Source organism: Sus scrofa, chromosome 3 (assembly GCF_000003025.6).
Source record: "Sus scrofa isolate TJ Tabasco breed Duroc chromosome 3, Sscrofa11.1, whole genome shotgun sequence".
In the NCBI taxonomy this organism is placed as follows: Eukaryota; Metazoa; Chordata; class Mammalia; order Artiodactyla; family Suidae; genus Sus; species Sus scrofa.
Genome location: NC_010445.4, coordinates 109,177,100 through 109,201,121, shown reverse-complemented (window position 1 = coordinate 109,201,121; position 24,022 = coordinate 109,177,100). Strand labels below are relative to the sequence as shown.

The following is a 24,022-nucleotide window of genomic DNA, read 5'->3' as shown; positions in this document are numbered from 1 at the left end:
CCAAATTAAATCAATAGGTATAACACAATTCAAACAAGATAAAATATCAATTCTCTCCAACTTTCTTTTTTTTTATTTACATTTGTTTTATTTAAGTTTAATGTTAATCCATGCTGATTTTCAGTAAGAACAATACAGATTCTGTATCTGGTCTCCAGTCAGATATCTAGTAGTACAAATTAGCTTCACGTTACACATACTGAACAAAAGAGGTTGAGCAAGTGAAGGAGGGGAAAGGCAGGGCCCAGGGAAGAGGGAAGGAAAAGAAACAAAGAATTGAACAGAAATGCAGGCTTTTCCATACCACCTTCAATGCTAACCTGCTTTAGAGGGAGAGTAAAAATAGGCAAGAATGAGCAGCCACGGGTTCTTGAACTGTTACCAACACCATGCTTTTCAGAAATATTTCAGCAGAGTTTGAAACACTTTTTACAAGCAAAACCATTACAACAAACTCTAAACAATTGAATCTTTAACTGCCTCAAGCTAAAACCCAATTAATTTTAAACCCTGGTATAAAGTTCAATTTAAACAATTAGAAGAAGGAAAAATGATATCACATACATCTCTATAGTGTCAATAACATTTTTCTTAGATGCTTGCATCACCTAGAAGTCTAACGGCTTTCGAATGTAATTTCCATTTCTTATGGTGATCTTGCCACATCTAGCAGGAGACGATACAGTAATGCTGGAAAAGCCTCTTCAGTCCTGTTAGTGTCTTAAAGAACCTAAAAGCTGGGATCAGTAAAATCCACAGAAATTCAGTCTTGCCTTTAAGAACTTTTGAAAACTATTAAAAAAAAAAAAAAAACCAACAGGGCAGGAACCTAAATTCTGAGACCAAAAATAAAAGTCAGATTTGGTGGTCCTCAGTGACAATGGGGGAATTTCCAAGAGGGGTGAGAATGGGAAGGTGTGGGGTGGTCAGAGATGGTTTCTCTTGGTTTCTCTTGGCTTTTATGTCTCACCAATTTTCAGTCATCTTCCACATCCTTCAGTGCTTCTTTATTCTGCTCTTCACCATCACCCTCCATGTCTGAAGTCCATAGTGTCAGATTATCATGTGACAACTGCAAGATAAGTGTAGAGTCCTTATAGCTTTTTCTACTCAGCATATCCAGTTCTGCAATTGCATCATCAAAAGCTGCTTTTGCAAACCTGCAGGCACGGCCAGGGGAATTAAGAATTTCATAGTAGAATACTGAAAAATTGAGAGCAAGACCTCAGCGAATAGGAGGTGTTGGTGGAAGTTCTGTCATTGCAATATCACTAGCAGCTTTATAAGCCACTAGGCTGTTCTCTGCAGCCTCCTTCCTATTGTTTGCTGTGGCAAATTCAGCCAGATACCTGTGGTAGTCCCTTTTCATTTTATTATAGAAAGCCTTGGACTCGCCAGTGTTAGCTGCTGGAACGAGGTGTTTGTCCAGTACATCCAGAATGTCACAACAGATTAATTTTAGCTCAGTGTCAACCACTTGCCAATATTCTGAAATCATTTTTAGTTTGTCTTCTCCCTTGTTTTCTTCTTTCTGTTCAATGCTGCTGATTATTCTCCAGGAAGCTCTTCTAGCTCCAATCACATTTTTATATGCAACAGATAGGATGTTTCTTTCTTCAGCTGTCAACTCCACGTCCATCCCTGCTACTTTCTTCATTGATTCCACCATTTTCTCATATGGCTCAGCCTGCTCGGCCAGCTTCACCTGGTACACCAGATCCTCCCCATCATCCATTGCGGCAGCGGCTCCGGCAGGGTCTGCATGTCAGATGGAAGCATATAGCCTCTCAAACTTTCTCTTTTCTTTTCCATATTTGTTCTATTTTCAATGATAAATTATTTCTGATGGGCATACTACCATCAGTTCAGATCCATCATCTTTCACCCCAAGTCAATTTTCTTAACCGCCCCATACTTAGCAGAAATTATCCCCCCACCAATAACCTAGGATTAAAACCTCTGGTTTATCTTTGGAAATTCTCTCCTCTAAGTTCACCTACAGTCAATGAGTTCTGTATAGCCATTCCTGTTGAAGTTAAACCTGCTTTTCCAGTTTCATTACTATCTGCCTTCCTTTCCTCATATTTGGATTCTAACTCTGCACAACCACATTATCTAGATTAATCTTTCTAATGGAAACAAAGGTAAATTTGTAGATAAATGATATATTGACATGGAAGGATAGCTATAACATATTGAGCAAGTTTACAGATATTATATTCAATGTCTCTACTGTGACTTTGGGCAAGTTAGTTTATCACCGTGCCTCTGTTTATTTGTCTGTAAGATGTGGATAACATTACTTAGGTCATTGAATTGTTACGAAAAGTGAGTTAATTTTAAAGCACTTGGAACAGTAAGTGCTTTCTATGTATTTGTTAAAATAATAAATACCTTTCTCATTGTTTTACTTGGAATTTAAAGTGCTCACTTTGAGAAAAACTCATTCCTTGGGGTTTAGGCATTATATGCCCTTTTCTTTTTTTTTTAAATTTTTTGCTTTTGCTTTTTTAGGGATGTACCTGTGGCATATGGAGTTCCCAGGCCAGGGATCAGATCCGAGATACAGTTGTGACCTAAGCTGCTGCTGCGGAACTCTGGATCCTTAACCCACTGTGCCAGGCCAGGGATCGAACCTGTGTCCCAGCGCTCCCAAGACACTGCCGATCCCGTCGCACCAGGAGGAACTCCTGTATGCCCTTTTCAAATGATTACATTCAGAAATACTTGACCAATATTTTATCAATGAACACATGTTTTTTTTTTAAAAATTAATAGGAAAAGATTGAATGCAACCTATGTATTTGTCAGTAGAAAAAATAATGTTTTATACAGGATGAAGTCCTACTATGAAAAACTATGGAGACAAAGGCAAATTTGTAGATAAATGATATATTGACATGGAAGGATGGCTACAACATATTGAGCAAAAAAAGTAACTTTAAAAATAGAAAAGCAGGGAATTCCCTTTGTGGCTCAGCGGTTAAGGAATCTGACTAGGATCCATGAAGTTGCAGGTTTGATCCCTGGCCTCACTCAGTGGGTTAAGGATCTGGCATTGCTGTGAGCTATGGTGTAGGTTGCAGACTCTGGGACCTGGTGTTGCTGTGGCTGTGGTATAAGCTGGCAGCTACAGCTCCAATTCGACCCCTAGCCTGGGAATCTCCAAATGCCATGGCTACAGCCCTAAAAACACCAAAAAAAAAAAAAGAAAAAAAAAAGGTTCTTTTACCTTTAATGTTCAGGTTTTTATCTGAACTGAATGAAAATAGTTTGGGTTTGGTGAGGAGTCGAATGTTAGGATTTGCCTTCAAAACTTCTGTCCTGCTAGATAGCTTTAAGCACCTGGCAGATTAGTCTCAAATATTAGTCTTTTTTACCGGAGAAACAGGCATCCTCGACCATTACTTTATCCTGCAGGTCATCGAAAGACCATTAATGTAATTACCTGGGAAATTCTAATTTAATGAAACACAAAACCTTCCATCTTAAGTGTTGATGAAGATTAAGGGAGTAGTTACCCTTTTCAACAAACAAATCTCAGACTCTGAGGCAAAGAAAAATCTTGTAGAAAGACTGAATTTTCTACCTTTTTTTTTTTTTTTTTCGGCCGCATCCACGGCATATGGAGGTTCCCAGGCTAGGGGTCCAATCAGAGCTACAGCTGCCAACCTCCACCACAGCTCCCAGCAACGCCGGATCCTTAACCCACTGAAGGAGACCAGGGATCGAACCCGCAACCTCATGGTTTCTAGTCCGTTTCCACTGCACCACAATGGGAACTCCGAATTTTCTCAACTTTTTGATAATGACTTCCACTATCAAGAACGAACTCAGGGAATTGTAAATAAAATCCTTTCTTCAAGAATTCTATATGCCCAGTCCCAAAGGGTTTGAGGTTTGTAAATAAAAGGTGGCCCACTATAAGGCAGGTCAATAGTAAACAATCTCAAAAAAATGAATTACAGGGTCCATTTTAGGCACCTGTCTTGCCTACAAAAACAGCCTGTTGGTTTTCATTTCTCATCAGTGGGCCTCAGGAAACTAGGCCCTAGACACCACCTGGTGACGCTGTCTCACAGGTGCTGCAATTAGAAAGGCTGAGCAGTCGCCTTTAAGAAGCTGACTCACGTGGATGCTGTGTTGTGTGCTCTCAGCTGGGAAGGGGGTGGATCCTAGGTCTCTCCACATTGGCCACCTCGAGAGAGGGGGCCGAGTTAGTCCATTTGATTGGCTGTACGAGTCCAGGATGTTGGGTCAGGGGCGGAGCGAGTTGCCGGGAGTTAGCCAGGGATCTGCGCCTTCTGGGGGGGGTGGGCCAAGAAGCAAACCAGGGAGTGAGTGGGGGAGGGTGAAACCCAGAAGGGGCGGGGCCCATAGAAAGGGAGGGGCCTCGGAATGAAGGGCGTTCTGGGCCAACCAGGAGAGCCGACTGTTCGAGAGGCGGAGCTACGACTGGTGATTGACGGTGAGGCCCTACCAGGGAGAGGCGGGGCCAAGGCCAGGGCCTGACCAAACCTGGAGACGGGTGGCTGAGGGGCTTCATCTCAGCTGAGGAGCGAAGAGCCGTAGGTACCGGCGGATCTCACAGCAGCTCGGGGTGAGTGCACCGGTCGGGGGCTGGGTTCTGGGCTGGGTGGGGGCGAGACCCTCCTCCGGGTGGGCGGCTTGGAAGCACTGAGGGATCGGCCCGAGGCGGGGGGGGCCCATGCAGGAAGTATCCTTGCCTGGCTGCCTTCACCCCCGGGGTCCCAGCGCGGCCGACCCCCGCCCCTCTGGGCTGGCGCGGGTGGCTGGGCTGCGGGCTGACGAGCTGGCCTGTTTCCTCTTTGTGAGGCCCAGGCGCGGCGGCCGCGGTTGGCCCGCCCCCGCCGCGCAACCAGGGCGACTGGCGTGACCCCAACAGCCGCGACCCCCTGCTCAGCGCCCGTGTCCTCCCGCCCCGGCGCTGCCTCAGAGGCCCTCCCGGTCGCAGCCCAGGCCTCCGGCGCCCCCTCCGCGGGCAGTTGGGCCGCAGACCCCGCCGCCTCGGCTGCCCCGCCCCCACGGGCCGCGTCCCCGCCGCAGTGTCGGGGACGCGCCCCAGGCCCCCAGCCGCCACTGTCGTCCGAGAGGCCCGTGTCTGCTGCTATGAAGTGAAGTCCGATCTCAACTGCGAGATGTGCGGCCGAGATTACGCCCGTCCTTCAAAAGGCCCACATCCCCCGCCAGCTGGCACTTGCTACGGGCGAAGGGAGGTGTTGGCTTTTGTTTGCGGAGGGTGGATGTCGCCACCTGCCCCACTGCACCCCAGCAGACCCCTGGGCAGAGGGAGGGGGCCCCCGCCCGCTTGAAGGAGGGCGTGGCACGACTGTTGGGCAGCAATCGGGCGTCCGGGGCCTCGGGGCCGCCCGCTCAGCTGTTTCCGGCCAGTGTTTGTTGTGCCGGAGGAGGCCGCACCGCGCCGCGCTCGGCCCCGGCCCCTCCCGATTGGCCCGCGGCGTCACGTGCCCGCAATCAGCTGGGGCCAGCCGGGGCGGCGGGGCCTGGGCGGCTGCGGCGGAGCGCCCCCGGGGCGGGGGTCGCGCAGCAGACCGCAGCCCCCTGCTGCTCCGCGGCGAGCCGCCTTCCTACTTTCCTAGCTGGTGGGGCGGTAGGCCCGCTCTGGCCACCCCTTTATTCTGCACTCCTATGTAGGTAGGTAGGACAATGAAAATTCCGGACAGGGAATTAGAAAACTGAAATATTACAAAGATCTGTTTAATTTCAAGAGCTGTTAATCTCGCCTTCCAGGGAGAGTCTGGGAAGGTTTACACCTCATTTATTTTTAAACTTTTTCTGTTTACAGAGTACCGTTAGTAATCTGAGGATTTTTATTCCAGGTCTCCTTGACAGATGGAAAACCTGAAGTAACCTCAAGCTAACCTTGTGTTTTTGGAAAATTAGACTCGCTAGTGCAGTAACTAGGGGTAATAGGATATTAGCTAACTTCGCGCGTACAGTATTGCAGCTGTGTCCCAACAAAGACGGACCAAAATGTGTGAAGTGTGTCCAGGGTACATATTTGTGGCAGATGTGAAGTGTCTTGGTGGAGTCTTTTCCTCTGAGTTTATTGCATACTTGTGCTGTGTTAGATAAGAAGGAAATTGCAAAGAATTTACTGTCTCTTCTCTAGAAGCTTACAGTTTTTAGTAAACAGGTATAGGCAAATAAATTTAGGTAACATTACAGTGTTAAATACGAGTAAGTTATCAAATGAGTGTTGTAAGAATCCAGAAGTGGGGCAGTGAGAAATGAGTAAGTGAAGTAGGAAGCATTCTAGAGTGGATTGGTATTGATTAGACCTAGAAAATGAAGAAGCTTTGGGTTGCTATTAGGCCGACAGGGGCTGGTGGGCGGAAGTCCTGGAACCTTTACAAACAGTGAGAAGGTGGAGCTTGTGGAATTTGGCACACAAAATATTTTCCATTCTCTTTCTGGGTTTGTACTGGAATACCAGGTAAAATATCATGCTCCTTGGAAAGGACTGAAAGCTACTTTTATCACATTCTCTTCCAGCTCAGTGCTCAAGAGGGGTCTACTGGTTGGCCTTTTTCTTTTTTTTCCCCCTTCAAGTTGATCTCTGGCAGCTGTCTTATCTGTAGGAGAACGTGTTGAAGAAATATGCTAAGTAAATTATTTAACTTTATACAGGGAGACAAATTGGATTTTATCCACTTTTCTAAAATGGCTAGTGAAATACATGTGGCTATTTCTTTTCTTTCTTTTTTTTTTTTTTTTTTTTTTTTTTTTTTTTTGTCTTTTTGCCGTTTATTGGGCCGCTCCTGAGGCATATGGAGGTTCCCAGGCTAGGGGTCAAATCAGAGCTGTAGCCGCTGGCCTACACCAGAGCCACAGCAACTCTGGATCCGAGCCGCATCTGCAACCTATACCACAGCTCACCGCAATGCCAGATCCTTAACCCACTGAGCAAGGCCAGGGGTCAAACCTGCAACCTCATGGTTCCTAGTTGGATTCCTTAACCACTGAGCCACAACAGGAACGCCTACATGTGGCTACTTCTAAAATAACTGGTTGGATCATTGAGGACTTTTCCCTAGACTTAGTTGTCTTAGTTTTCTTTTTCTCTACATAAGTGGTAGGAGAGAAAGAGAAAGGACAAAAAGGAAGGGAAATAGGCCAAAATTAAGTCTAAAAACAAGAGCTTAAACTAGCCACTGCCCTCCAAAAAAAAAAAAAAAAGGACTCCATGGAAGCAGCTCCTAAATATTGAGAAGTGAAGATATTCCTCCTAAGTATAATCCTGCCCAGAGTATCATTTTAGGCTTCATAGTGCCTCAATGGCCATATAAACCAATATCAGTTTCTCTGGTAATCCTGTGTAGTAATGCTGGGAAGTGTAGGAACTGAACCTTACCTGTGACATTAAACTTGGCTACTTGACACCTGAATCAGGAAACCAGACAGTTAAATTATATTCCAGTCCATCCAATTAGAGGCTTTTTTGACTCATGGTGCATTGCATCACAACAAAGAGATCTTGAATTTGTCTTGCCAAAAGCTGTTTTGGGGACATTACCAACTCAGATTGTTTAGCTGACTCACTGAGTTACATGACTAGTCTTATTTTCTAGTGATGACTAAACAGTAAGTATTATAGAAACATAGTGAACTTGGAAAATGTTTAACAACAACAGAGACATTATTTGGGGGACAAAAACAAAAATATAAACATTACTGTCAAATGAAAACCTGGTTTTACAACCAGAACATTTGAAACAGCAAAGTAAACTGGTCAGGTATTGCAAGAGAACAAAAGGAAAGCACAGCTTGTTTGGGTCACTGAAACCTTGGCTAGGTGAATATTTTGTACAAAAATTGGAAAATTGGTTTTATGTCTCAAACTCAATTTATCATTTTCTTTTGTAGATTTTTGCTAGAACCTAGTCACAAAAGATACGAAATAGTTGATGAGATTACAGTAGCATTAAATGTTAATTATAGTAATCAACTCAGCACTGTTAAAAGTCCTTTGGGTTTTATTCCTTCTTTTTGTTTTGGAGAGGAAAGAGACTGAAAACGAGATATACAAGCCTGCTTCTTCATGTTTCATCTTAGCCAAACCACTGTAAAACATAGTCCCCTAGAAGGGCAAATTTCTTTAACCCTTTCTGCACTAGGCTCCTGCATACTCAGTTCTCTTTGGGAGAGAGTTTTTGTTCCTTGTATCTGCCCACCACCTCCTAGTGCAGTGGAAGAGCCCCTCTTACCTGTCCAATGCTAGATGATAGAGTTGGGTGGAGCATGTGTTCTGTGGTCTGGAAATGCCCAGAGGAAATAATTCATAATTATTTTATAAAGGAAAAGTCTATCTGTGAACTGGGTGTTTTTCCACCAGAGAGTTCTTAGTGATGCCTCTATGGAATTTTTAGGGCTGGGAAGTGTGATTCTTCTGTGAATTCTACTTGGCTGAGGTTGAATCCGAACTGGATTATTAATTACAGAGAGGGCAAGGACCTATTTTAAGACCTAGAATTATGATACTCAGAATTTGAGATGCTTCAAAAAGTTTCTGACTTTTCTCCTGCTTATAATTCCTGTCACCTGGTCACTTAGGTGACTAACAGGAGATGAAGCCAGTTAATTATTATTATTTATTTCATATCCTTTCTGAGGCTTGCTTATTTCAGTAACAGGAAGGGCAAGTTCCAGTGGGGAATGTTGAAGAAGATAATCTTATTTTACTAAATTTACCTTTATTTAGCATTTCTTGTGCGCCAGGCACTTTTCTCAAAATGTGTTGTCTCCATATAATTTTCACAACTCAGAGATGAGTACTGTTATCACTGTTTTAGAGATGGAGAAGCTGAGGTGAGGATACCTTACCCAAAGTTTACACTTTTAAGTGGCAGAGCTGAGACTTGAACCCAGAGTTCAAGTATTTGGGCTACATTTTTTAAATTCTGGGGATGGGGAGAAGGAGGCAACAGCTGGGTATACTGTTTTTTCTAATCTTTGTGTTTTTGATCTTCAGCATGCTAAACCTACTATAGAAAGTCGAGGACTTTAGAAAATCCATGACAAAAAGGGGAGTGGGATTAAATTGATTATGTGAGGTACTCCTATTGATCCTTAAACCCAAATGCCAGCCAAGTTTACTTTTTTTCTAAGTAGAAAGACCATCCACTTTTTTTTTTTTTTTTTTTTTTGTCTTTTTGCAATTTCTTTGGGCCGCCCCCATGGCATATGGAGGTTCCCAGGCTAGGGGTCCAATCGGAGCTGTAGCCACTGGCCTGCGCCAGAGCCACAGCAACACGGGATCCGAGCCGCGTCTGCAACCTACACCACAGCTCACAGCAACGCCGGATCGTTAACCCACTGAGCAAGGGCAGGGACCGAACCTGCAACCTCATGGTTCCTAGTCGGATTCGTTAACCACTGCGCCACGACAGGAACTCCCCATCCACTTTCTAAATGAAAAGTTCTTTTGCTGTCTAAGTTTTTAAGCAGGGGTCAGCACACTTTCTATCTAGGGCCAGATAGTAAATATTGTGAACTTTGTGAGCCATAAGTTTTCAGTCACAACTATTCAAACTATGCCTTTGTAGTGAGAGAGCAATCAAGTATAAACAAATGAGTGTGGCTGTGTCCCAGTAAAACTTTATATTTGGACACTGAAATTTGAATTTCATATAATTGTCATGTGTTAGAAAATATTCTTTCAGTGTTCTTTTCCTAATCATTTAAAAGCATAAAAACCATTCTTAGCTTGTGGACCATACAGAAATAAGTGGTGAACTGAATTTTGCCCATAGACGTTATTATGCTAACCCTTACTTTTAAAAATAATTAGCAGTGAGCTAGACTAATAAACAAGATACCGTATGTGTTTGTGTGTATGTATAAATCAGTACTAGCAGTGTACAAGTGGAATTTGAAATTAACACAAATGATTTACATAAACATCCCCCCCAAATGAAATACTTAGGTATAAATATAACAGTGTGTACAAGATCTATATGAGGAAAAATATAAACTCTGATGCATGAAATCAAGAACTAAATAAATGGAGAGAGATTCCATGTTCGTGGATAGGAAGACTCAGTGTTGTCAAGATAACCGTTCTTCTCAACTTGTTCTGTAGATCCAATGTGATTCGAATGAAAATTCAAAAAATTTACTTTGTAAATATCAACAAATTAATTCTGAAGTTTCTACAGAGAGGTGAAAGACCCAGAATAGCCAACACAATATTGAAGGAGAAAAATAAAATCAGCAGACTGACACTACCGTACTTTAAGACTTAGTATATAGCAATAGTAATCAAGGTGATATTGTATCGGTGAAAGATCAGTGGATTGGGATAGAGAACCCAGAAATAGACTCACATGAATCTGGTCACCTGATCTTTAACAGGGGACCAAAGACAATACAGCGGAGCGAAGATAATTTTCAATAAATGGTGCTGGAATGCAAAGAAATGAATCTAGACACAGACCTTACACCCCTACTCAAAAAAATAAACTCAATCAATCATATACTTAAATGTAAAATACAAAACTGCGAAACTCATAGATGATAATACAGGAGAAAACCTAGATGACCTCAAGTATAGCAATGACTATTTGTTGTCTTTTTAGGGCCGTACCTGTGGCATATGGAAGTTCCTAGGCTAGGGGTCGAGTCAGAGCTGGAGCCACAACAACTTGGAATCCAATCTGTGTCTGTGACCTACACCATGGTTCATGGCAATGCTGGATCCTTTAAACCACTGAAGGAGGCCAGGCCTCAAAACCTCGTCCTCGAGTTCCCGTCGTGGCACAGTGGTTAACGAATCCGACTAGGAACCATGAGGTTGCGGGTTTGGTCCCTGCCCTTGCTCAGTGGGTTAACAATCCGGCGTTGCCTCGAGCTGTGGTGTAGGTTGCAGACATGGCTCGGATCCCGCGTTGCTGTGGCTCTGGTGTAGGCCGGTGACTGCAACTCCGATTGGACCCCTAGCCTGGGAACCTCCATATGCCTCGGGAGCAGCCCAAGAAATAGCAAAAAGCCAAAAAAAACACAAACAAACAAACAAAAAAACTCGTCCTCATGGATACTAGTCAGGTTTGTTACCGATGAGTCACAATGAGAACTCCTAGCAATGACTTTTTAAATACAACACCAAAGGCATGACCCATGAAAGAAATAATTGATAAGCTGGACTTAATTGAAATTGGAAATGTGTGCTCTGAGAAAGACACTGTCAAGAGAATGAAAAGACAAGCCGTAGACTTGGAGAAAATATTTGCAAAAGGCATAGCTGATAGAAGACTGATATCCAAAATATACAGAGGACTCTTAAAACTCAGCAATGAAAAAACAACCCAGTTAAAAAGTGGGCCAGAAATCTTAAACAGATGCTTCACCAAAGAAGATATACAGATGGCAAATATCATATGAAGGGATGCTCCAAATCATATGTCATCAGGGAAATGCAAATTAAAACAGTGAGATGCCACTACACACCTATTAGAATGGCCAAAATCCAGAGTACTGATAGTACCAAATGCTGGTGAAGATGTAGAGCATAGGCACACCCATTCATTGCTAGTGGGAATGCAAAATGGAACAGCCACTGTGGAAGACAGTGTGGTGGTTTTTTAAAAAATTAAACATACTGTGTAATCCATAAGTGACACTCCTTGATATTTACTCAAAGGAATTGAAAACTTATGTCCATATGAAAAACTGCCTGAGGATGTTTATATCAGTTCTAGTCATAACTGCCAAAACCTTGAAGTAACCACAACATCCTTCACTAGGGAAATGGATAAATTGGTACATCCAGACAGTGGAATATTATTCAACACTGAAAAGAAATGAGCTATCAAGCCGTGAAAAGGCATGGTAGAACCTTAAATGTATTTTAGTAAGAAAAAGAAGCCAATCTGAAAAGGCTACATACTGTATAATTCCAACTATATGACATTCTGGAAAAGGCAAAACTACAGAGACAGTAAAAAGACTGGGTTGGTTGGGGGGATGTGGATGAATAGGCAGAGCACAGAGAATTTTTAGAGCAGTGAAAATGTTGTGATAACGTAATGATGGATATATGTTATTATACATTTATCCAAACACACAGAATGTACAACACTGAGAGCGAGCCCTAAGAAACTGTGGACTTTGGGTGGTGATGATGTGTCATTCATTATAGGTTCATTAGTTGTAACAAATGTACCACTCTGGTGAGGGTTGTTGATAACTAGACAGGGTATGCATCGGTGGGGGCAGGGAGTGTGGAAAATCTCTACCTTATTTTGCTGTGAACCTCACATTGCTCTAAATTAAATCTCAAAAATGAAAAGCCTTTTTTTATAAAATTGTTTCATTGACTTGGACTGAAACTAGGAAATTATATAGTTCATCATGTCTTAATTTTGAAAAATAATACCTTCTTAGAGACTGTCTTTCATGAATTTCTGAAAGAGAAAAACCTTTTTTTTTCCTCTTAGAGATTCTATAATCTCTAATTTTTAAATCTATAAAAAAAAGATAAAGGTCCTAAAATGTTGCTTCACCAGAGTCTCTTACTAAATAGAATTTGAAAATTCTAGGTAGCTAAATGTGCTATTTATTGAAGAGGAAGGAAATTGAAAATAGTTACTAAAATATGATCAACATATTATCTATGAATTTTGCTTAAATTTTCAAACTGACTCACTGTTTTCAATAATTTCAAACAAACTGATATTAGGCTTCTAGTTAAGTAACCAAATTTGATACTTTTCCTATTTAGTTTTTTTTTTTTTTTTTTTTTTTTTGGCTTTTAGGGCAAACAACACATGGAGGTTCCCAGGCTAGGGGTCCAGTTGGAGCTGTAGCTGTTGCCCTGTACCACAGCTACGGCAACGCCAGATCTGAGCCATGTCTGCGACCAATACCACAGCTCACAGCAACACTGGATCCTTAATCCACTGAGCAAAGGTGAGTGCTCGAACCCACAACCTCATGTTCCTAGTCTGATTCATTTCTGCTGCGCCACAGTGGGAACTCCTCAAATTTTCTTTTCTTTTCTTTTTTTTTTTTTTTTTTATGGCCTATTCACTGGCATACGGAAGTTCCTGGGCCAGGGATCAAATCCAAGCTGCAGCTGTGTGACGCATGCCATAGCTGCAGTAGCGTGGATCATTTAACCACTGCACTGCGCCAGGGTTCTAAACCTGCACTTTTGCAGCAACTGAAGCCTCTGCATTTGGATCCCTAACCCACTGCACCAGAGTAAGAACTCTCTATTTCAATCTTTTAAGGATTTAATAACCTAAAGTTCCCCACTGTGGTGCAGTGGGTTAAGGATCCAACGTTGGAGGCTCAGCCTGGAGGCAGGAGAGGTCCATGATAATTCTGAGGGAGAAAGACTGAATCACCCAGTCTCTTCTGCCCTGGAGAGTAAGTGAAGTGAAAAGAACTGAAACAGGATTAGTTCTGATCCCAGTTTGGACAGTTTCATTAAGTCACAGCCTTTATTTTTTTCCTATACAAAAGTGGAATAATACATACCTACTTTAAAAATTGCCAAGAAATTCTATTGTGGCTTGGTGGGTTAAGAACCTGATGTTGGAGTTCCCGTCGTGGCGCAGTGGTTAACGAATTTGACTAGGAACCATGAGGTTCCGGGTTCGATCCCTGCCCTTGCTCAGTGGGTTAACGATCCGGCGTTGCTGTGAGCTGTGGTGTAAGTTGCAGACGCGGCTCGAATCCTGCGTTGCTGTGGCTCTGGCATAGGCTGGTGGCTACAGCTCCGATTAGACCCCTAGCCTGGGAACCTCCATATGCCGTGGGAGCGGCCCAAGAAATAGCAAAAAAAAGACAAAAAAAAAAAAAAAAGAACCTGATGTTGTCTCTGTAAGGATGCAGATTTGATCCCTGGCCTCACTCAGTGGGTTAAGGATCCGGCGTTGCAGCAAGCTGCAGCATAGGTTGCAGATATGGCTTGGATCGGCTGTGGCTGTGGCTCCAGTTTGACCCCTAGTGTGGGAACTTCCATAAGCTGCAGGTGTGGCCCTAAAAGGAAAAAGAAATTGTTAAGATTAAATGTGGTATGTAAAGTACCAAATGCAGTGTCCCATAGAGTGTAATTATTAAGTTAAAGGCAGAGTTCAATATATCATCCAGGTCTAGAGAAGCCTGATTCACGTGTTAGGTGTTAGCTTTTTAATGACCTTCCCCTTCCATAATAAAGTGGCATTCTGATTGATGTCAGCCTCCTGAGTTTGCATGGTGGAAGTTAGTGCTGGGTTGTGTGTGCTCCCTTGCCCTGTGAAGAGGCCTAACACCTGAAAGCTAATGGCCTGCAAAAGTTTTTCTCCATCCCAGAGACCTTCCACGGCAAGTGATTCTGCTAGATTCTGTGGTATTCTGTCTTATCTCTTTTGGCAGAAAGAACTACATTTTACAGTTTTATATACATATATAGAACTCTATAAATGGCAACCACAGCTAGGAATAGTGATTCAATACAGACATTTTTGGTCTTGGTAATGAATCATGTAACTGAATCCAGTAAAAAATAGTTGGGTAAAAGTTAAAAATAGTCTGAATTTGAAGCAGAGAAGAGAAAGCATGTTAAATCTATTTACCCTATTTAGAAATAAGAATTGGCCTGTATCCAGTAGCAAATGGTTACAGCCATATAGTAATTTTGAACCAAAGATGGAATAATGTAGGCAGAAGGTATAGGGAGAGTTCATTTTGAAATTGAGAACATTTTCCTCAGTAGCATTGTGTCTGCTCTAGTCAATTCAAAAACATGTAGTTATTCCTTCATTATATTTGAAATAAATTACAACATGAATATTGTATTTAAAAGTTTGAAGCTTCTAGGGCCGCTTCCTGTGGCATATGGAGGTTCCCAGGCTAAGGGTCTAATCAGAGCCGTAGCCACTGGCCTACGCCAGAGCCACAGCAACATGGGGTCCGAGCCGCATCTGCAACCTACACCACAGCTCATGGCAATGCTGGATCCTTAACCCACTGAGCAAGGCCAGGGATTGAACCTGCAACCTCATGGTTCATAGTCGGATTCGTTAACCACTGTGCCACAATGGGAACTTCAAAATTGGCTTTAAAGTAACAATTCACAGAAGCTCAGGCTGGAGACTAAATGTCCACACAAAAACTAGTTTTTAGAGAAATACAGACTCTGAGGACTGTCATAAGAAGTGAGACTGTAAAACCTTGCTGTCGATTTCTTCCTGTAAATGACTGATATTAAAAAATGTAACTGGGAGTTCCTGCTGTGGCACAGTGGGTTGTCAATTGCTCTGACATTGGCTCTGGATCGGATTCGATCCCTGGCCCAGGAACTTCCATCTGCTGTGGGTGCTGTCCAATAGAACCTTGTTAAGATTCTAAATGTAATAGTTTGCATATACTGACCTCAAACCCCTAGTCTATCCTACTTCCTCCTTCCTCCACCTTTCAACTTTTTTTTTTATTAAAATAAAAACTGCAGGCCAAACTAAACATGTTCACCTAATGCTTTGTGAGGGAAGGGTTGTTTTGTTTGCTGCTATATCTCCCTATCACCAAATGAATTTAGCCCATAGGCCTCCAATTTGCAACTTTTGACCTTTGTGTAGCAAATACTGTGTTCTTAAGCACCTGAGAAAAGTAATGGTATCCTAAAGACTGAAACAGTAGGCAGCAAGTCCTACCTTTAATTGTCATTTTGCAGAAATATAATCAGAAAGCTAAATGTCAGGAGTTCCTGTCGTGGCTCAGTGGTTAATGAACCTAACTAACCAGATCCATGAGGACGTGAATTCTATCCCTGGTGTCACTCAGTGTGTTAAGGATCCGGTGTTACTGTGAGCTGTGGTGTAGGTCACAGATGCGCGTTGGATCTGGTGTTGCTGTGGCTGTGGTATAGGCCAGCAGCTGCCGCTCTGATTTGACCCCTAGCCTGGGAACTTTCATATGCCACAGGTGCAGCCCCAAAAAGACAAAAAAATAAAATTTTAAAAAGGAATGCTAAATGTCATTTCTTAAGTCTTGTTATTTTACCCAGGGTTTATTCAACTCCTGTTAGTGCATGATTTTCCTTTTATTTATTTATTTTTTTTTTAATATTTTGTTGTTTTAAGGCTGCACCCTTGGCATATGGAAGTTCCCAGACTAGGGGTCAAATCGGAGCTTAGGCACTGGCCTACACCACAGCCATGGCAATGCCAGATCCAGGCCACACCTGTGACCTACACCACAGCTCATAGCAATGCCGGATCCTTAACCCACTGAGTGAGGCCAGGTATCGAACCTATATCCTTATGATTACTAGTCAGATTCATTTCCACTGCACCATGAGGAATTCCCTGATTTTCCTTTTACCAGTTACAAATTGTAATTGTATTCACTATTTCTTATTCATTCTTTATTAAACTTCCAGATCATAATGGTTTGTTTTTTGTTTTTTGGGTTTTTTTTTTTTTGTCTTTTTAGGGCCTCATCTGCAGCATATAGAGGTTCCCAGGCTAGGGGTTAAACTGGAGTTGTAACCACTGTCCTACACCACAGCCACAGCCATGCCAGATCTAAGCTCACGGCAACACCAGATCCTTAACCCACTGAGCAAGGCCAGGGATCAAACCTGCATCCTCATGGATGCTAGTCAGATTCGTTTCCACTGAGCCATGATGGGAACTCCCATATCATAATGCTTAATGGGAGTCATAATTATCTCTGTGATAATGACATTTCTAATAACAGTAGAACTGCCTAATGGCTAAGGAAATTGACAGGTATAAGAAGGAATGGACTTTTATTTTTAATTTGTAATGGAATTTCCCCAAGCTTAAGATGACAGTGGATTCTTTACATATGGGTTCTAGATATTTTTTCCCCATAGTGGTAGCTATATTAGCTCTGTATACCATTTTAGAGATATATTAAATATTTAAAACAAAGATTATCACTACACCCAGGAATAAATTCTTTTCTCAATGAAAACTATAGTGTATTCTTTACTATATCTAGATCTTTGTTTAAAAAGTAATACTGTTTTGGGGATTAATTGCAGTGAATTCAAGGATTTACATTAACTCCCCTAACTTTTTTTCTTTTTCTCTTCTTTTGGCTGCCCCATGGCTTATGGAGTTCCTGGGTCAGGGATCGGACCTGAGCCACAGTTGTGACCTATGCTGCAGCTGCAGCTACAGCAGTGCTGGATCCTTTAACCCACTGGGCCAGGCTGGGGATTGAATCTGCATACATCCTGATGCTGCAGAAATGCTGCTGATCCCATTGCACCACAGCAGGAATGCCTCTCCTAACTCTATATTTAGTTATTTTTAAGTATGTCTCTTTTATTCTTTATTTTTTGTCTTTTTAGGGCTGCACCCATAGAATATGGAGGTTCCCAGGCTAGGGGTGGAAACAGCTGTAACCGCTGGCCTATGCCACAGCCATATTAACACAGGATCCGAGCCACGTCTGTGACCTATACCACAGCACAAGGCAATGCTGGATCCTTAACCTACTAAGCAAGTCCAGGGATCGAACCTACGTCGTCATGGATACTAGTCAGATTCATTTCCACTGAGCCATGACGGGAACTCCCTCTCCTAACTTTTTAAATATTGAAGTGTGATTATCCTTGTTACAGAAATCAGATTCAGAGCTTCCCCCCCATCAATATTTTAGCACTTCTGTGATTTATTGAATCAGGAGGCTTTCTTAAAGATAGTAAGTTGTATAATAATGGCTCATCTTTCCCTTCTCTGTTCTTATTTTCCTAGCCTTATGCCAGGCTTAGAAACATCTTGTGTACCGTACCCTCTTAGAGGACACAGTGTAGAGTAATGGAAAAAATTTGGCTTTGACTTGGGTGAGCACTATTCTAATCATGATTTTCTATACTTGAAAGCTCTGTAACCTTTGACCAGTCTGTAATCTTAGATAATCTATGAAATAGGAGTGATAACCTCAGAGTTGTCATGATAATTTTGAAATAAGTAAAGTACCTAGTACAATGCTGCACAAACTTACTAATGTAAGTGCCATCGCCCCTAGATGGTTGTTGATGCACCCGATGACCAGAGAACCAGACACCCCATGCTCTCAACCAGACTACCCTCTTCTAGGGTTTTTTGGGGAGTGGGGGTGGCGCACCTGTGGCATATGCATATTCTCAGACTAGGGGTGGAATCAGAGCTGCAGCTGCCGGCCTACACCACAGCCACAGCGACTTGGGATTCAAGCTATACCACAGCTCACAGCAATGCCGAATCCTTAACCCACTGAGCAAGGCCAGGGATTGAACCCACCTCCTCATGGATACTAGTCAGGTTCGTTTCCGCTTCGCCACAACAGGAAGTCCTCTTCTTGTTTTCTGATTGCCCTTTTTTTCTATTCTTAATCATCCTATTCTTGCCCCACAAGTCTTTTCTCAAATTACATATACTCGAATGTGTACTTAACACTTGTGCTGAACTTTTTCTCTCACCTCTCTGCCTTTGCTTATCATTCAGTTTGAAATTCCACTGTCTTCCAGTTTTGTTTTGTTTTTCCCTTTATTTGGCTGTGCCCATGGCTTGTGGAAGTTCCTGGGCTAGGGATCGAACCCATGGCACAGCAGAGACTTGAGCCACACCAGCGACAATGCTGGATCCTTAACCTGTTGAGCCAAGGGAACTCCTTTGTCTGTTTTTTTCATACTAATCAAAAGAGAAGTGATAGCATTCCTTGGCCTTGCCTAAGCATGTTTACTTCTTTGACTCATTGCTTCTAAGATATTCTTAGCTTGGTTATTATTTGTTTGTTTGTTGTGTTAACTTTGGATCCTTTTGTTCAGAGTCAGTTATTTCACATATGAAGTACTACAAAGAGATCGCACATATATAAATGTTCTCCATGACACAACCAAGTAGATGCTAACAAATTTTTTTTAAAAATCATAACGCATTTCTTGTCCTTTTCCATTTGCTCCTAGGTTTTTAGAACTTCAGCTATAAAAATGGGCAGGATTTTCCTTGATCACATCGGTGGTACCCGTCTGTTTTCCTGTGCAAACTGCGATACGATCCTGACCAACCGCTCAGAGCTCATCTCCACTCGGTTCACAGGCGCCACTGGCAGAGCATTTCTTTTTAACAAGGTCGGTGGGGAAAACCAGTTGCATTTTCTAAGTAAGTTCAGTGGATATATTTGACAGCAGAACTAGAATACCCCTCAGAGCATGGAGATGCTAGGACAAGTCAGAATGGGAGATGAAGTCTACAGGAATGAGTGCCCACTAGTTCGCCTGATGGGACCTCAGGAAGGCATTACTAGAATGTGATTTTTAGCCGTGAAAGTAAAAAGATTATCTTAGAATAAGAAGGGTGGTCTCCATTACCTCAGAAGGCAGTCAGTGTAAGAATTTGATAGCAACTTCACAGACTGTTGAAGGGGACAACCCCTTATCACTGATTGATCCTTATAGGGAGATAGCTGCAATAAGCTCTCATAGCTTGACATGCAAGTGAATAAGGATCATCTAACCAACTTCCCTTGCTCTAATTTATGCTTATCAGTCATCCTGATTACGATTTGGCTGATAGGTTTGCCAACAAGAAGAGCATTTCCTGATTTACAGGTGAATGTATAGTGTGCTTCCTTCTCTAATATCTGGCTTGCCTTGAAATTTGTTGATTTGATTCTTTCTCCTGGAGTCTAATATATGCTAGCAAAGTTGAATTGCCAAATATTTTAGGTAAGGAACAGAACTAGTTCAAGGTACTGTTCTTAGTAGTTCAACTAAACCTCCCCAGTGGACACCTCTCTGTTTCACTTAGAGACAAATTTTTCTATCCAAGAATTGCTAGTGTATACTCCTTGGTCTTTGTTGTTGTTGTTGTTCTTTTTCGGACTGAACCCACAGCATATGGAGGTTCCCAGGCTAGGGGTGGAGTGGAGCTGTAGCTGCTGGCCTACACCACAACAACACCAGATCCCAGCTGCGTCTGCAACCTACGCCACAGCTCACAGCAATGCTGGATCCTTAACCCACTAAGCAAGGCCAGGGATCAAGCCTGCATCCTCATACATGCTAGTCAGATTTGTTTCTGCTGAGCCCTGACAGGAACTCCCCGCCTTGGTCTTTATTTAGGTATAGAGTAGGTGTTGGTATACTGTGGCAGGCCAGATGTCTGTTTTTGTAAATGAAATTTAATGAAGCACAATCATGGTTATTCGTCTAGGTATTGTCTATGGCTGCTTTCGTGCTACAACAGCAGAGCTAAATAGCTATAACAAAAATCATATAGCTCTCAAAGTCGAAAATATTTACTATCTGGCTCTTTACAGAAAAGTAAAGTATAGAGGCTCATTAGGTATTAAGAATCATTGGAGGAGTTCCCATCGTGGCTCAGTGGTTAACGAATCCAACTAGGAACCGTGAGGTTGCGGGTTCGATCCCTGGCCTTGCTCAGTGGGTTAAGGATCCGGCATTGCCGTGAGCTGCGGTGTAGGTTGCAGACACGGCTTAGATCCCACATTGCTGTGGCTCTGGTGTAGGCCGGCAGCTACAGCTCCGATTAGACCCCTAGCCTGGGAACCTCCCTATGCCGCGGCATCGGCTCTAGAAAAGGCAAACAGACAAAAAAAAAAAAAAAAAAAAAAAAACAAAACATTGGAAATTCTTCACAGATTTTTTTGAACCCCTTGATAACTGTATTGCAGTCCACCCCAGTCTGTTTTTAGATAAAATGTTAATTCAGAAACAAATTTGGCAAACTTCTTTTTATGGAATACCTATTATGTCCTAGGTTCTTTACTTTGGTGTTATTTGAACTTATCATTGAGTGGTGAATGATAGCAGTTAGACTCAGACCTACATTTTATGATTCTAAGTTAAGGACTCTTTGCTACAACTCAGATTTAGCTACTGTTTATAAACAGTGTGACTTAAACTAGAATGATAATACGTGATTGAATTAGATGTCCAGTCCAGTACAGATGTTGACCTGTCCTGGCAGTTTGTAAAAAATAGCCCTTGGAAAGTATATTGTAGATTTGACAAAAGAAATAACTGCTGTTTGCTTTTCTGAAGTTGCTGTTCTTGCATCAACCAATATATTGTGTGCCATTTTTGGCAAATAACTACATGCTTTTGCAATTTTATTTTCACGTGTTTCTTAGGTAGTTAACCTGCAGTACAGTGAAGTTCAAGACCGTGTCATGCTCACTGGCCGCCACATGGTTCGAGATGTGAGCTGCAAAAACTGCAATAGCAAACTGGGATGGATCTATGAGTTTGCCACTGAAGACAGCCAGCGTTATAAGGAAGGCCGTGTGATCCTGGAACGAGCTCTAGTTCGAGAAAGTGAGGGCTTTGAGGAGCATGTACCATCTGATAACTCTTGAAGAAAAAAAGATAAATACATCTTTTCCCAGGTCTCCTTCACTGAAAACAAAAATCTACTTACATACACTGTCACCTTAGCATCAGAGTCGGATTCATGAACTGCGGAACGAGGTTGTGAGAATCTATGATGGAACCTTTCTTTCTTTCTTTCTTTTTTTTTTAAATTTTCTATTCTCCATCCAACAGCAGTGTGTAGAGAGATTATTATGCAGTTGCCGTTAATTATTTTTCCCCTATGTTTACATCTTGAGGCAGAATAGTTTATCTGCAGCGATATGGTGGGCTATGTGAGGAAAAAAATCTGGGCTATTAGAATGAAAAAGTGTTTTATGTAAATTTTGAAAGGAAAATGTGTCAGGAGCATGGTTTTTAAATTTATTTGGGCTTCATTTTAAAACTTTTTTTTAAAAAAACCCAATTATTTCACTTGATTTGCTAGCTTCAGAGAAGAGATCCGAATTTGTGACCAGCGCTAAAGGTTCAGTGTTAGTATGGCTTGTGCTGGCCATTGTGCCATATTCTTGTTGGAGATGAACCGTAGCATCAGAGCCCATTCTTCCTTGTCAGTCTTGACCCAAAGATGTCACCATTCCTAGTTATTTGTCACCACATAATTGGTGTTGATTGGAAACTTTTCCTGATATGGGGCAGAACTGCTTGGTTGTCTTTTCCATGTAACTTAAGCATAGTAATATAAATAAAGTAATAGTTGGATGTTTTTGGTCCTGTGTTGCTTTTAAAATCACCTTTTAAAAGAGCAGAATATTTGATTAGTTATTTGCATAGTAGTTTTTCTTTTCATCTCTTAAGCTAAGTTGACTTTGTATGAGATACTACTTTGTTTAAAGCATACTGTTTAAATCCACAGTATTGCATTTAGAAACCAGTTAACAGAATGTCAGTGTGCATTCATGCAGAAAGCATTTCATCTGCATCTGTTTTAAAGGGAGGGAAATGAAGCAGCCTATCTAAAAATACTGCTTTGCAAAGCATTTCAGCCTATCCTTCTCAGTTTTGCATTGATTTTGACAAGTCTGTAGAGCCTATTACATCAAAAGCACTAGATCTCCTAGCGTTATTTTCTCAGATCTTCCCTCAGAAGTTCAGCTGTTGAAATCAAAACTGTACTTGGTCCCTTCAAGTGGAATGGGATCAAATTTGACTCAGGGGGTTATTTTAACCCAAAATTTACAACATTGTGAAGTATTAAAATATAAATGTTTCTTTATCCAAACTATTTCTAGATATTCTAGTATTTGTTTTTGGTGGAATAAATGGCATTAAAATTGGCTAACTACCTAATGAATGGATGTTTGCTCAACTTCTAGGCCTTTGTCTAGAGATGAAATTTGCCTCAAATTAATTAGGAAAGTCTTTCTGTCATTTATATTAGAAGTGACTTCTGAGTACAGTTAGGATTAAGTTTCTCTTATTTGCCTTTGAGCCCTTGGTTAGAGGCATAGGTCTCTGATTTGGTAGGTGTATAATATTGCATTTGAGATACATGGACACAAATTCTTCTCTTTCATTCACCGTGGACTAAATCTTCATTAAGAAACAACATTGATTTCCATCCTGGCCTTTGATTATATGCAGATTCCTAGTAGCATGCCTTACTTATAGCACTATGTGCATTTGCTGTCACAATAAAGTATATTTTGTCTTGCATTGGTGCAAAACTGCTGCTTATTTTCCACTGATCTTTGTCTAGTAATCATCTTAGTTTTTATCTATGAATACACACATCATACCTTTGAGTAGCTGTAGCATTTTTCAGTTGCCAGTGATAAGGCGACATTCTAACTTATTTAAATCTACTTGATTTACACCTGAATTTTTCAGTATAAAATTCTCTGAGATGATTTTACCGCAGACACTGACAAGTATAGTTTAGTATATGTTAACTTTTAGGTGGTTGCACCAGGAACCATAGCATCAAGTTCCTTCATGTCTTACTTTTAAAAACTTCTCAAAAAACCATAAAACCAGTAACAATATGGAGGATTCAGTCAGATTGGATTGTTTAAGGAAAAGCAAACACTCACTGTTCGCTTGATGGGAAAGCACTAATGGGAATGATTTTGCTCTAGGAATGGGAAGGGTTAACCAAATACAGATGAATATAATGTATAATGAGTGGGTTACTGAGGTTTGTACAGAGACCATCCTAAAGTGAATAATCAGGGATAAATATTTGTTAGTAGTTATGTAATGATTTAATATTTATTTATTTTTGGTCTCTTTAGGGCTGCACCCATGGCATATGGAAGTTCCCAGGCTAGGGGTTGAATTGGAGCTGTAGCTGCAACCGGGATCCGAGCCATGTCTGTGACCTACACCACAGCTCATGGCAACGCCAGATCCTTGACCCACTGAGCAAGGCCTCATGGATACTAGTTGGCTTCGTTACCACTGAGCCATGATGGAAACTCCAGTAATTATATAATGATTTAAGTTACAATTTTGAGTGGCTGCTTTGGGGTTGGAGGAGAAAAATAGCAGTACCATAACTGTTTTCTAAATTTTCTATTCATAAAAGTCATATGGGGTGTTTGAATGCAGATCAGGCCTAAATCAGTCCACAGGTAATTTTTGATCAGGCAGGATTTGGAAACTACCAGTTGTAACATATTCAGAGACATGTTTATGGGGATAATTTTC

General features: G+C 41.7%; 1 protein-coding gene and 1 pseudogene across 5 annotated transcripts; one reads left to right on the top strand and one right to left on the bottom strand.

The window, feature by feature from the left end:
- On the bottom strand, positions 1-1,893 carry LOC100621247 (annotated as a pseudogene).
- On the top strand, positions 4,479-23,029 carry YPEL5 (yippee like 5). 5 transcript variants are annotated; one of them, XM_003354872.4, is made up of 4 exons: positions 4,491-4,600; positions 17,754-17,842; positions 18,947-19,111; positions 21,136-23,029. In XM_003354872.4, the coding sequence occupies exons 3-4, from the start codon at positions 18,971-18,973 to the stop codon at positions 21,358-21,360; spliced, it is 366 nt and encodes a 121-aa protein (XP_003354920.1). In that variant the 5' UTR covers positions 4,491-4,600; positions 17,754-17,842; positions 18,947-18,970; the 3' UTR covers positions 21,361-23,029. The 5 variants fall into 5 exon arrangements, with proteins under 5 accessions (XP_003354919.1, XP_003354920.1, XP_020943323.1 ...); XM_021087664.1 differs by having other exon boundaries at positions 17,754-18,302; XM_005662649.2 differs by lacking the exon at positions 4,491-4,600 and adding an exon at positions 12,800-12,948.

Coding starts and splice junctions, on each gene's coding strand:
- YPEL5 (XM_021087664.1), top strand. Junction 19,112..21,135: donor GAGCATTTCTTTTTAACAAG/GTCGGTGGGGAA, acceptor CGTGTTTCTTAG/GTAGTTAACCTGCAGTACAG.